We start from the raw sequence: 14,050 nt of genomic DNA on the forward strand, positions 1-14,050 counted from the left end.
TCAAAGCAAGTCAGTTAATTTTTGACATGACTTTTTCTTCTGTCAAAAAAGAAAGCAAGTATGTTTGGGTATCATAAAAGGCAGAGGTTGTTGCAGTTGCAATGGGAGATTCAAATCTTGGCTGTAGTGTGTATGGAGAGAGGGGGCCATATTCTAGCATTGAAGAGGAAGAATTTAGAATATTTTTAAATGTGGTCTAGAAGGTCGTTATCTACAGTCATTCTGCCAAGGAAGCAAAGACGAGAAGTTTCATGGAAAAGCTTAGAGAAGATGTGTGTGAAATACTGCGTGAGGGAGTTGGGATATCGTGGAAAAAATGGATTGAACTTGAGATACCTCACAGCAGGTAACTCATGAAAAATATTAAGGAAGACAAAGGCACTTCATTAACTGTGTAGGAAACAGATGTTGCATAACGTAGAAGGGCAAGATTGTAAGAAGATTATCACTGAATTTGCTCAGAGGATGGAGATGGAGTGGGAGACTTCAAGGTTTCTTTCCTGGTTCTGAAAAGTTTTAGAGATGTAGAAGAGAATAGGTCCAGTGGACTGGAATGGGAAAACTGTATTTCTTCAGGTGCTAGATAAAAACAGAGCTAAAAGAGAAAAATAAGCGTTATCCATATCTTTGTGGGAAAAGATAAGCTTTATATAAAATAATAATAATGATCTCTGCTATGTTAAAGAATCAAACTTTAGGATTACTGATGTGTTTTAAATGAGAAAAATATATGGTCTTTCAGGAGGAAGTGACAGCAGAAGAGAGCACCGATGGTGAGGTAGAAGCTCAAACATACAATCAAGACTCACAGGACTCAATTGGAGAAGTAAGCATATTTGAAAAGAAGAAAATTATAATTTCAGTAAAAATAAGCTTTTTTTTCAAACGTTTTTGAAAGAAATTTCAAATCAGGTCTTGCAGATTTTCAATAGAAAGCAGTTAAAACCATTTTAAGTTTAAACTTCCTACGTTCAAGGATAGATATTAAATTTTTATTGCACTCAGCATATACCTACATAAGTAGCTGTGGGAATGTTAACGGAGCTTTGCAATTTTGAATGTAATTTAATGTGGTTTAGAAATCCGAGTATCTTTATAACAATTCGATGTTGTAAAACTGAGACATAGAGATTAAATGTGCCACAGTCTTAAAACAGAATTTGAATTTTCATTTCTTCATTTACTCCTTTGCTTTCTGGCTTTAATTTTAGAGAAAGATTTCACAAGTCCTTGAGTAAGCTTAGCGTTAGATGGGTCATGGTGTGTTAAACAACAAACAAAAATACTAAAATAAAAGCAACTTAAAATACACATTGTAGCAGAGTTAGCAAAGCCAAACACGAGTGAAAAACATGTATTTAATCTCCTTTCTCTTCAGAAACATGTACAAATTATGGTAATTTTCTAACTTAGCAAAGCCTCATGTAGAGTTGTAGAATCTATTTCATATAAGTAGTAGTGGATATTGAGTCTTTAGTGAGGCATTTTCCCTCAATAACCTTTATATATTTAGATGTTTATCCCCCCACTAAATCCTGGCTGTGTGCTATCTGTTCCACAGGTATCTTTAAACTTTCTTTAAAAGTTCTAGTACTTGATGTGATTATTTTAAATTCTGCTGCTTTACAGCAGAATTTGCAATATTATAGTGACACAAAGTTTGGAAAATAACAAAATCTAGTTACCTTACCTGAACCAGAAGTCCTGAATGCTACAAAAAGTATATGTTAGAGTCCTAATTTCTTTTTCATTTTTTGAGAGGCTTTTTTTCCTTGATACATTTTTTTTTTTATTAGCATTTCTGGTCATTTTTGTCAGATTCAATTCAACTGTTTTGAACATACATTTGTGCTGAATGAAAAGAGAACAATTTGATAACTGGCTATCATGCGAATTGCTTTACTGTTCCTCCAGACTGAAAGAACTCTAAAACAGCAGCTCGGAGTTGATGCTCAGAAGAGAAATGGTTATTCCTTGATCCTGGGGACACTTTTAGTTGTCTGTATTTGATTGTCATATGCTACATTTTGTTTTCTTTTTATTATTTGCTTTTATCTTTTACAGGGTGTTACACAGGGAGAGTACACTCCCATGGAGGATAGTGAAGAAACTTCTCAGTCTATCCCAATAGATCTTGGACCTCTTCAGTCAGATCAACAAAATACTTCTTCATCTCAGGATGGTCAGTCCAAGAGAGATGATGTAATTGTGATTGATAGTGATGATGAAGATGATGATGATGAAGAAAATGAAGGCGAGCAGGAAGTATGTATACCATAGAATAACTTTATTTAACAGTTACTGTACTTACATTTGATGAAAGATAAAATCGTAAAGCTCATCTTGCACAGTTAGTATAATTAAGAACATCCTTTTGGCTGTGTAAGTATTGTCTGGACTTCTGTAGCCTGGACTTAGTGTCTCAAAGACACTTGCTAATTCCACTTGATTTTTTGGAGTTGTAAAATTCCACAATGCCTCTGAGTTCCAAAATGAGATCCCCCCCCCGCCCTTAGCCAAGCCAGCCTCATGCCTTCTTTGCTTCACTTCAGACACATGGGAATTGCCTGCTCCTGCATTCCTTACAGGTGGCTAGCATTTGTGGACCTCAGCGGATCTCACTAACTAGTTTCTTGAGCAATCTACAGTCTGCTCTCCCCAAATCCAGGGTAGTAGCTTTGCTGATAGTTTTTCTTGAATCACCAAAGGATTTTAAATTCAACCATTTCATGATTGCTGTGGCTAAGGCAGCCACCAATCATCACTTCACCCACAGGATCATCTCTATTCACAAACAACAGATTGAGGTAGGCAGCTTTCATAGTTGGCTCCTTTAGTCCCTCTGTCACATTTATCTTCAGTGTGCTTTAGGAATTTCCTGGCCCTGTTGATGTCTGCTTTATGATAATCCCAGTTAATATCTGGGAAGTTGAAATAACTTGTAAGGACAAGGGCAACTGATTTAAAGATTTTCTCTAATACCTTTTATTGATGTTGTCATCGTGACTGGGTCATCTATAGCAGACACCCATCATCTGCTCTATTAGCTTTCCCCCTAATCCTGACCAGTGGATCTCAACCATGTCATCCCCAACTACAAATGCTGTACAGTCCAACCCATTCCATAGAGTGCTGCTCCTCCACCTCACCTGCCCTGTCTGTCTCTCCTGAAGTGTCTGTAACTGTCTATCACGGTGTACCAGCCACAGGACTCTTCCCACCAAGTCTTTTTTCCCCTCCAAGTTGAGTCTGTTTTGCTTGTGACTGTAATCAGTAAGTGAACTTCCTGTCTTTGTCTTGCTCCTTGAGCTTTTCTATCTTATTTCGTGCCTCTCTCCTGTTGAAGAGAGGGAGTGAGAGAGCAGCTGGGCAGGTATATGGCAGCCAGCCGAGGTCAGCCTACAACAGCAGTTGAAAAATACATACATCCACTCTACGAACAATAAACACTGAGTATCTTCAGAAGGAGTTCCACAAACAAAGGGGGTCTCTGTACCATGAAGTGAAGCTTACCGCTTGACTACATGAAGTGTTTCTGCTGCTCTTTCAGCATTTCCCTAAAGTATTTTTATGGTACTATTGCAGGATTATGAAGATGAGGAAGAGGAAGATGAGGATGATGATGAAGACACAGGGATGGGGGATGAAGGTGATGACAGTAATGAAGGAACTGGTAGTGCTGATGGGAATGATGGGTACGAAGCAGATGATGCTGAGGTGAGATTTGTGCCTTTTTATAGTCTGCTAAATTACTTGGAAGAAATTGGTGGTGTAATGCATTTGGAAAGATTTGAATACTTGAAAGTCATTTATCCCAGAAAATTGAGGTTGCTAGGAGGTGTAGTAATTTCTGTTATAACTGATCTTTTCACAAGAAAAATCAACTCTGAATGTGTAAGACGGAATGAAAATGCAAAGTGTAAGAGCCAGCATCAAAAAATGTGGATGCCAAGTTAGTGAGGCAGTTTCTTCAAAAGCTGGATATTTCATTGTCTGTTATTAAATGATGATGACCATGTTGTTCACATTTGTGTATGCACAGATATTCAAAAATTTTGAAATTTCGTACAGTTGCATACATGTATGTAACTTCATAGGTATTTACAGGAATATTTTAAGATTTCATATATACGACTTTTCTTTTACTTTCTGAATGCTTATATATTCTTTTTACAGCCAGAGGGTGTTTGGTGCTAAATCACATTATGTTTGTTGGTTTTAGGGTGCTGATGGTACAGATCCTGGAACAGAAACTGAGGAGAGCCTGGGAGGAGGTGAAAGCAACCAGAGGGCAGCAGATTCTCAAAATAGTGGTATGGTTGATTCATGTTTATTCAAAATCTGTCTGTAAAGGGGAAAATGTAGAAGTCATTTTGCATGTGTTAAAAATTGCTCTTAAGGATGTACGGCAAAGTGCTAATGACCATTTTAACCTGAAATGTAGATTCCGTTGAAATGTTCTCTTCTAGATATATTCTACATTCCTTTGATAACCCTGCAGCCTCTGGTTGCTGTAGAAGCTGCTGTGGATGGCTCAGGAGATTAATACCCTCAATCCAAATCAGTGTCTGAATAATCAATAGCTTGTATTGGTGCTAGTGTTGGCTTAGCTTGCACAAGTCCCCTTTCAAAGGATTTGAAGTAACAGTATTGTGCTGTCCCCACTTCTGCAAGAGTAAAAATGTCCATTTTAATGTGGTAACAGAATTTGAAGATCTACCTTAATTTTTTTCTGAATTAAAAATATTTGGAGGGCATAAATTTACTGCTCCATATTTCCATATGTTTTAGGTGAGGGGAGTACAAGTGCTGCGGAGTCCACTTTTCCTCATGAAAGTTCAAGAGAACAGCAACCATCGTCTGCCTCAGAGAGACAGGCCCCTCGACCCCCACAGTCACCACGCAGACCACCACATCCATTGCCTCCACGATTAACTATTCATGCTCCTCCTCAAGAACTGGGTCCTCCAGTACAGGTATAAAATAGTCCTAGCAGTTCAGAAGAACTGTATGATTTCTTCTAAATGAAGTCTAAGTACTCTGCATATTGTAAAAATAGATCACATCTATTTAGCATCCTGAAAATGGAAGCTGATCAAAATGACCTAACAGGTCTCATTCTACAGATTATCACCGGAGAGGGAACACTGAAAGCGGTAAAGCACTTGTATCTTGAAATGATTATACCAATGTTATTTATTAATGCGGGCTGATATTTCCACTATTTAAAAAAAAACTGTTCTTAAACACCTTGTAACTCAGACTAGTAGGGATTTTTATTAGTCTCTGCCCCAATGCAGACTGGGCAAAAGAAAGTTGCTATTCATTTTCTAAGCTAAACCTTTCAACAAGAGTGTCTGACTGATGATTATGTTTTGACATAGACCTATAGATTTTGTAAATGAAAATGTCACAGCCTGAATTTTGCAAAAAAAAAAATAAAAATAATCTAACTATGGAACTGTACTTTACCATTAACTTGTTCTGTGGCTCAGGGCCATGAAATTTCTGTGCTGAAATTTTTTGTCCTCAGTAGAAAGCAAAATAAAATAGTAATGTTGCTTACCCAGGATTTAAACCTACATGCTTCTCCTTCGTGGTTAGGCCAGGCAGCATATGTGAGCTGTTGGGTATCTGCTGCCACAATCTATTCTTTAAAAAGGTGTGATGGTGTACTGAGCAGTGTTCTATACTGAAATACAATTGTTATGCTCTTACTTACGTAGCCACTGTACTTGGCCCTGATTGAACAACTCTGTGCTATTAGAATTCCAGGGAAGCATTCACAGTACGTTTTTTCTCTTTACTATAAAGCGAATCCAGATGACTCGAAGACAGTCAGTGGGACGTGGACTTCAGCTAACTCCTGGTATAGGTGGGATGGTAAGTGTATGAAAGTCTACTACTACTAACCTTTTTTGAGGGAATTCATAACTCTTAGACATCTTCAGGAAAAAAAATGTAGCTACTGGGGTCAGGAGTGAGATGGATTCTTGCAAGTAATATCTCAGTGCTTTAGTTTATATGCAGTTTAGTTTATGCAGTTAGTTTATATATTAATTATGGAATGCAAATACTAGAAAAGTTTGGTTGAGAAAAAAGGTGTTGAACGGATTTTGTCCAAGTCAGATTTAATTACTTGTTTTTAGAATCAGTCTTAAGTGGATATATTATTTGAAAAGTGTTTTCAGCCTCATACTAAAGGAGCAATGCTAATTCGTGTATGACTTCTGACTGTCTCTTTCAACTAATTTTGACCCCTTTATCTAATTTCAACCATATTTGACAGAACAAATACAAGTTCTTTGAGGGTTACTTTCTGCAATCAAAGGCATCAGCTCAGTATATTTTTATTCTGCTTGCATTGCATGTACCTGGCATTCAGTTTCTGCTTGGAACTGGCCTAACCACCTGTTTTTTTGCCTAGACAATAATTGAGCATATGGAAGGGAGCTTGGGTATTTCAGAAAGGTTTGAAAAGATATGGACAAGGAGATGAAGAGAATGCTTCATGGATTGGGAATGGATGAGGGAAGAGGGAGTGGAGGTGTCTGGCTTTGTAGGTAGTGTAGGAACAAAAGATACAAATTGATTCACATTGTGAAAAATCCCATAATCCAGGTATATTAACTAAGACACATAATTCCTATGTATTTATGAATGAGTCACCTCAGGATTCCTTTGTAGTCGACACTTTGGCAGGGTTTTCTGTTGAAGCAGATGTCTACAAATCCTTTAAATGTTGGGTGTCATGGATATGTGGTTGGTTTTTTTTTGTGTGTGCGTGTGTCACTTGTAAGGGCAACCTATATAAGCGGCCCAGATTTAGATGTCTGAAGTGACATAAAACTTGTGTTACAGTTAAATCTGTCTTTGTTTTGCTCAACAATGTGGAAAAAGCAAACAAACCCTTAACTTCGCTTGGTAGGAACTGGAAGTACATTGTAGGCTCTCATATCAGTCTCTTTTTTTCCAGCAGCAGCATTTCTTTGATGATGAGGACAGAACAGTTCCAAGCACACCAACTCTAGTAGTTCCACATCGTACAGACGGGTTTGCTGAAGCAATTCAGTAAGTAGATGTAAAAAAATGAGTAGAATTATGACATATTTTTTCCTCTTGTCGTTGGAATGAAAATAAATTCAAGCAAAATGAATTTCTAATGGGAGTAACATGCTATGATGTATGCAAGATGACTAATCTCATCTTAATTAAGTAAACATTGAAGTATGTATTATGAAACTTAACAGCAAATTAGGAGGCAGATCACCTCCAATATTTGTTTCCCTCAGCCCCCATACTAATATTCTAACAATCAGTAACAAATGGTGGATAATTTTGTCTTACATGTGCTACTGACCAGTAAAAGTAGCACAAGTTCACCTCCATTTTTGGATTTGGGATGGTTCTGCACATGTCTAATAATCCACTTAAAATTGTGAGGATTCATCACATGAATAAGGAAATAATATTCTGTTCAGGACTCTTTTACTGCTTTTTATTGCTTTTGGATGCAGTCCAAATAAGTTTGAGAAACTAATCACTATTGAATTATTAGTAGTTAGCTTTCTTTTGATGATTACTATTAATTCATTTTGTCTCACGCTAAGTTGTTCTCTTGTTTTGTTTAGAAAATTCTTTTTTTTTTCCTGATCATTGGAAGTTGCAGAATTCTTTTAAATTAAAATCTTTATTTTCATAGTTCCCCTCAGGTAGCTGGAGTTCCTCGATTCAGATTTGGACCCCCTGAAGATATGCCACAAACTAGTTCAAGTCACTCTGACCTTGGTCAGCTTGCATCGCAAGGAGGTGAATCATTTCTATACTTCTTCCTCCATGGTTGTTTGAGTTTAAAAAAAAAGTTCAGCCATTTAAAATGCAATTTTCCTTTGGGTACATGTGGAATGTGGGAACCTCTGACTTCTAAATAATTGTCAGCAGAAAGATTAATGGTAAAATGAAAAGGTGTTTCCTTCAATATGCTAGACTTCTATTTTTGTTATGGTTTAAAAAGTAGAATACTTCTGTGGCTGAGAGACAGGCTTGTGAACTGAAGAAACATAGCTGCAGTTTTATGCAGGACAAATTGCCTGCTGGTCACCAGACACTTATTTTAACGAGAACTGAAATATTGCAGGACTGGCTTTTTACTGTAGTTTTCCTGTTGATATAAGCTTTTTTTTTTTTCAGTAAAATCACATAATCAGAATATCCTGAGTTGGAGGGGACCCACAAGGGTAATTGAGTCTTAACTCCTGGCTCCACACGGGACCACCCAAAAACCAGACACTGTGCCTGAGAGCGTTGTCCAAACGCTTCTTGAGCTCCAGCAGCTCGGTTCCCAGACTACTGGAACTGTCCCAGTGCCCAAACACCTCTCGGTGCAGAACCTCTCCCTAACACCCGGCTTGACCCTCCCCTGTCCCAGCTCCATGCCATTCCCTCAGGTCCTGTCACTGTCCCCAGAGAGCAGAGCTCAGTGCCTGCCCCTCTGCTCCCCTCGTGAGGGAGCTGCAGGCCACCATGAGGCCTGCCCTCAGCCTGCTCTGCTCTGGGCTGTAAAAAACAAATGACCTCACTATTCCTCAGATGTCTTGCCCTCTAGACCCTTCATCATCTTTGCAGCCCTCCTGTGGATACTCTAATGGTTTTAGGTCATTCTGATGTTGTGGTGCCCAAAGCTGCACCCAGTGCTCAAACTGAGGCTGTACCAGTGCAGGGCAGAGGGGTTGATTCCTTCCCTTGACCAGCTGGCAGTGCCATGCCTGAGGCACCCCAGCATGCAACTGGACCTTTCAACTGCCAGGGCACACTTGACATGTATTCAGCTTGGTGTCAGCCAGAACCCCCCCTTCCCTTTCTGCAGGGCTGCTCTCCAGCTTCTTGTCCCACAGTCTGTACCTACCCAGGGTTGCCTCAGCCCCAGTGCAGAAGCCACCACTTGTTCTTGTTAAATGTCGTATGGTTGGTGATTGCCCAGTCTCCTAATTTGTCAAGATCTTTTTGCAAGATCTCTCCACCCTCAGCAGCTCCTCCAAATTTAGTATCATCTGTAAACTTAATTTGGATGCAGGACTTGAATACATACTGACCGTTTTTTAAAAACCATTAGAGAACTGGCACTAAAATGGAGCCCTGCAGAACCCCACTAGTGACTGTCTGCCAGCCTGATGCAACTCCACTTACTATAACTCTTTGAGCCTGACCTGTCAGCCAATTGTTTGCCCATCATATTATGTATTTGTCTAGCTGTTTCCTGGGTGTTTTGTCCAGAAGGATATAAATAATAGGGGAAATCAGCAAATGCAAAGAAATCTTTGAGATATATTCTTGCTTGTTAAGAGATGGCCAGGCAGTCTGTATTGTCTTTACTATTGTCCTGACTCAGTTTCTTTCCCCTGCATCCCTGTCAGCATGGAACAGTATGCTATTGTTTGAAGAAAGCTGACAGCAAAACAATGGTGTAAGGAAAAAGACTAAATCAAAATTAGTAGTAGTATTTTCATCAAGCTTATACCTTTCAAGAAATTGTAATTAGCTATGACAGTAAGTCAAAACCATTTGTAATAACAAAAATCTCCATTCTTAAGAACCTATCACTGGATTCTGTCAGGTGTACAGAGAGAAGAAAGCAGTTAATCTGTACTTTATCTGGCTATATAAGTTGTCACTACAACTTTGTGTATTGCAGGTTTAGGAATGTATGAAACCCCCCTCTTCCTTGCTCACGAGGAAGAATCAGGTGGTCGTAGCGTTCCAACAACACCTTTACAAGTAGCAGCACCAGGTAAGTGGCAGGAAATTGGCAAGCTGAAGTAAAGGTTAGAAATTTCAGTTTTCCAGAAAGGAATTACCATAGAATCATAGAATGGCTTGGGTTGGAAGGGACCCTAAAGATCATCTTGTTCCAACCCCCTGCCACAGGCAGGGATGTCACCACTAGATCAGGCTGCCCAGGGCCTTGTCCAGCCTGGCCTTGAACACCTCCAGGGATGGGGCATCCACAGCCTCTCTGGGCAACCTGTTCCAGTGCCTCAGCACCCTCTGAGTGAAGAATTTCCTCCTAACACCTCATCTAAATCTGCCCTTTTAGTTTAAAACCATTCCCACTTGTCCTGTCGTCTGAGTAAGCAAAAAGTCGCCCTCCGTCTTTCTTATAAGCCCCATTTAAGTATTGAAAAGCTCCAGTAAGGTCACCTGGAGCTTTCTCTTTTCCAGGCCGAACAGCCCCATCTCTCTCAGCCTTTCTTGCTAGGAGAGGTGCTCCAGCCTCTGATCATTTTTGTGGGAATTATAATTAATTATATACTGTCAGGAGCATTCCAGTAGCTCTATTCTTTATGGGCCTAAGATTTCCATAGATTTTCTTTAGGAAGTCAAAGCTAACTCTATGTTTATTGAACTACCTTTCCTGTACAGTTACAGTTTTTACTGAAAGTACCTCAGCTGATGCTTCAGAGCATGCTTCTCAGTCTGTTCCAATGGTTACAACATCTACTGGCAATCTGTCCACCACTACAGAGGCTGGAGCTGGGGATGATGGGGATGAAGTTTTTGCAGAGGCAGAATCTGAAGGGTAAGCTGTACCTTCATTGTTTGACTTGAATTCATATTAGTTTTAATTCTAACGATCATTTAATTTTAACTATGCCTATGATCCATTAAGTTTTCATTTAACCTGTTCTGGTACAAAGGTCAGTCCACCAGGCTTTAGTAATTTTGCTAAGTAAAGTACTGTGACCTTTTCATGTGAAAACAAAGCTTTTCTTCTGCTAATTTAACATAGCTAATACTTGTCACTTTAAAGATATTTTCCCCATTTGTTCAGAATACAGAGGGCTCCATTGTAGTCAAATACAGATGGTAAAGGCCCCAGTTTGAATGAATAAAGGCTAAAGCATTGCTGGTTGTCAGTAAATAAAATCAGTCCTAACAAGGAGTTCAGAAGCTGTTCAGTTAAGCCAGTGCAAGTATTAAAGCCAGCGCACAAGGGAGAGGAATTAGTGGTTTTTAAAAATGGGATAGACAAATGTCTTTTGTCTCCTACCTTGCCATTGCATTTTTTTATATTTATAATAATTACTGTATTATGTGTTATGACCAAATATAAATCTAAAAGGGCAAAGGCTATATTTTAATATATATTTTACTTTTTCTTGATGCAGCACCAATGTGCTTCACCATAGTCTGTCTGCGCGTTTGAGTAGCAAGGGCTGAGGATGGATTTTTTGATGTTAAGATCACATTGTTTCCTACAAAATATAGACATGTTAGACATAAATCCACGTAGGAATTAAATGGTTCACAGAATAGTGCTTGTAGTTCAGAAAAGGCATTTTCCGCATCTTAGGAGTTTCAGTTGTCTTCTAACATTTTATTTATATATGTTTACATTTAAGTTGATTATTAAATTAAATGTATACCAAAAAGCAAGCTGTATTTAAACTAAATGGAATGTTTAATTATCCTTTTCTCTTCCATCCTCATATTGCTTTTTTTTTTTTTTTGCCTTTTGAAGACAGAGTCCAAAAAATTTAGATACTGCACCACTGAGTGGATGTCCCTCAGCTTTATCCTTCCCCTGTCTAAATGTGCATACAACTATCATGTTCTGCTTTTAGTCGTTGTTACTAAATAGCTTCTATAACTTTCTCTGAGAGGTGATTAATATATTAGTTGTGCATGTGCAGTTGGGCTACATAACAAGGAAATTATATCACTATTTTTCTAAAAGCCAGATAAACCTGTTATAATTAAGTGGAGCAGTGAAAGCTGAAGAAAACATGAAAATTTCTGGGAAAGGATGTTTGGAAAGGAATCTTTCTGCTCTAAAATAATGCTTTTTTTCCCTGAGTTTTTGTCAGTGTGAATACAATCATCTCTCTTCCCATCCTAACCCCCTGCCCCCTTCTAGAATTACTTCAGAAGCTGGCCTAGAAATTGATAGCCAGCAAGAAGAAGAATCTGTTCAAGCATCTGATGAGTCAGATCTTCCTTCTACTAGTCAAGATCCTCCCTCTAGTTCATCTGCAGGTACTGATTAATTGCTGTAAACAACTATTTCGTTAAGTGTAGGAACTTTTTTGGACTAGCATTGTGCGCTGCTGCTGCACGTATACAACACAAGCTATCAACTCGAATAAGAACATGTTTAGATGCCTTTAGTCTTGATGGCAAATCATTTTTACTTGGACCACAGTAACTACAGTAATCCATAGTAAGAATAATGCTTCAAGGAGCAAGAGTTACTGCTGATACATCAATGATGCATGAGTCTCATCAGTCTATCAACTGTTACATTTGATGTCAGATTTAAAATAGTTTTCAATTACATTGTCAGAGAATATAAGTAAATGACTGCTCAATAAGTAAATGACTGTTCAGTTACTGATTTACCAGCTAGCACAGATAATGAATGAAATGCCACACTTAACTTGTTCTGAGGCTTTTATTTATATCAGAAGTGTCAATGAAATAGTGCTCACCTTCATAATTTTAAGGTAGATTCAAGACCATAACGTGTATCAAGTCATGTAAACATTAACAGTGCAAAACCACGCCAGAAAAAGACATTCTTTTCTGTATTTCCACCTCTTCACAGACACAAGTAGTAACCAGCCTAAGCCATTTCGACGTGTTAGACTTCAGCCACCAACATTAAGAACCGGAGTTCGTGGCCGTCAGTTCAACAGACAGAGGGGTAAGCATGGTTGCTCAAATTCAGGCTCCTTTTTTCTTCCAAACCAATTTTTATTGCTTTCTTCTTTGCTGACCATATATGCAGTACTTTATATGCTTGTGTTTGCTTGTAAGACACTGAATAATACAGCATCCGTGCCCTAGCTTTCAGTATGTTGCCCTAAAAGCTCTGTAGGTTTTTTTAGTATATTAGTCTGAGCATTTTTGTAATAGGCAAACTTTTCCTGTGGCACTTGCCTTATCAATGGAGAGAAAGTGAATGGCACTATAGACCTTACAAATTTAACTTATTAGACCTTACCAAAATTTTAAAAGAAGCTTTAAAAATAAATACTAGGATATAAGATTATAAATCTTTGTTTTTAAGATTATATGTCAGTTTCCTGTTCAGCACACAAGGAGTTCCAGTTATCTCACCATGTCTTATGCTGATTTTATTTTTTTAAATTATTTTTCTTTAAAAAAAGGAATTTAAGTAAGCATTACAGTTGCTTTTTTTATTCAATGTAGTGTTAAACCAGGAAAATAAATTGTTTGCATTTCCTGTATTCAGAAAAATCTTTATATTAATTGCATTCAGTTTAGCATTATCTTAACATTCCATAAGACTTGACATGAGTATTGAAATATATGTATTTGTTAAACTAAAAAGTGAAAGAAAAAACAGTGAGGATGACGACCTAGGATAGACTTCCACTATGTTGTATCACCATTTCTTTATTAAGTACAAGGAGGGGGCTAACTGATTTCAAATATGGCATGAGCCCTGTACATGTTCTTTTGGCACAGAGCCTGAGACAGGATCACAAGTCAACAACATTCTGTTAAATGACAGAAGCATAAGGTATCCGTATCACTAGGGTCGAGGGGAGGAAGAAGGAGGTTGAATTTTACCAGAAAGGAAGTGTTGCACTGCAGTAGAAATTCTTTACAGATGGATGAATATCATGTGTACTAATGTTTGATTAAAAGGGTGAAAAGGATTTCTCTTAATGCATTTGTTTTCTTTCCCAACACAGGTGTAACTCATGCAATGGGAGGCAGAGGAGGCCTGAACAGAGGCAATATTAGTTAAATGATCTGTAAAGTAATTACAGCTGTGTATACAAATGTGCCAGTTTGCCTGTGGTTGCTTTAGTGTAATGAAGCCAGAGCTTAAAGCAGCATTTTATACTTAGATTTGTGTGCACACACTTCAATGTCTTTATTAATAAAATCAGACAAACTGTCAAAATTCAAATGGCATCTTTTTTTAAAAAATCCTCTGCTCTGCATCACTTTTCAGGACAGTTATACCAGTCTTTGGATACAGTCTTTCCTGTGAGAGCGGTAACAGGTCTTGCTATTCTTT

The 14,050-nt window shown here is 38.2% G+C and overlaps 1 protein-coding gene across 4 annotated transcripts in view; it reads left to right on the forward strand.

Annotated features, from left to right (window-relative positions):
• The window catches only part of TPR (translocated promoter region, nuclear basket protein), a 43,580-nt gene extending 29,647 nt beyond the window's left edge, over positions 1 to 13,933 (forward strand). For 2 of the 4 annotated variants that reach the window (XM_035538049.2, XM_035538051.2), the window contains exons 39-51: positions 743 to 826; positions 2,065 to 2,265; positions 3,586 to 3,717; positions 4,223 to 4,313; positions 4,792 to 4,976; positions 5,815 to 5,883; positions 6,977 to 7,071; positions 7,703 to 7,809; positions 9,692 to 9,787; positions 10,420 to 10,576; positions 11,915 to 12,033; positions 12,602 to 12,700; positions 13,719 to 13,933. In XM_035538049.2, the coding sequence (XP_035393942.1) occupies positions 743 to 826; positions 2,065 to 2,265; positions 3,586 to 3,717; positions 4,223 to 4,313; positions 4,792 to 4,976; positions 5,815 to 5,883; positions 6,977 to 7,071; positions 7,703 to 7,809; positions 9,692 to 9,787; positions 10,420 to 10,576; positions 11,915 to 12,033; positions 12,602 to 12,700; positions 13,719 to 13,774 (1,491 nt within the window). In that variant the 3' untranslated portion in view covers positions 13,775 to 13,933. The remainder of the gene's footprint in view (positions 1 to 742; positions 827 to 2,064; positions 2,266 to 3,585; positions 3,718 to 4,222; positions 4,314 to 4,791; positions 4,977 to 5,814; positions 5,884 to 6,976; positions 7,072 to 7,702; positions 7,810 to 9,691; positions 9,788 to 10,419; positions 10,577 to 11,914; positions 12,034 to 12,601; positions 12,701 to 13,718) is intronic. The other 2 variants (XM_035538050.2, XM_035538052.2) reach the window with 1 other exon arrangement.
• The last annotated feature ends 117 nt before the right edge of the window (positions 13,934 to 14,050 follow it).

This window comes from Cygnus atratus, chromosome 8 (assembly GCF_013377495.2).
Source record: "Cygnus atratus isolate AKBS03 ecotype Queensland, Australia chromosome 8, CAtr_DNAZoo_HiC_assembly, whole genome shotgun sequence".
Classification (NCBI taxonomy): Eukaryota; Metazoa; Chordata; class Aves; order Anseriformes; family Anatidae; genus Cygnus; species Cygnus atratus.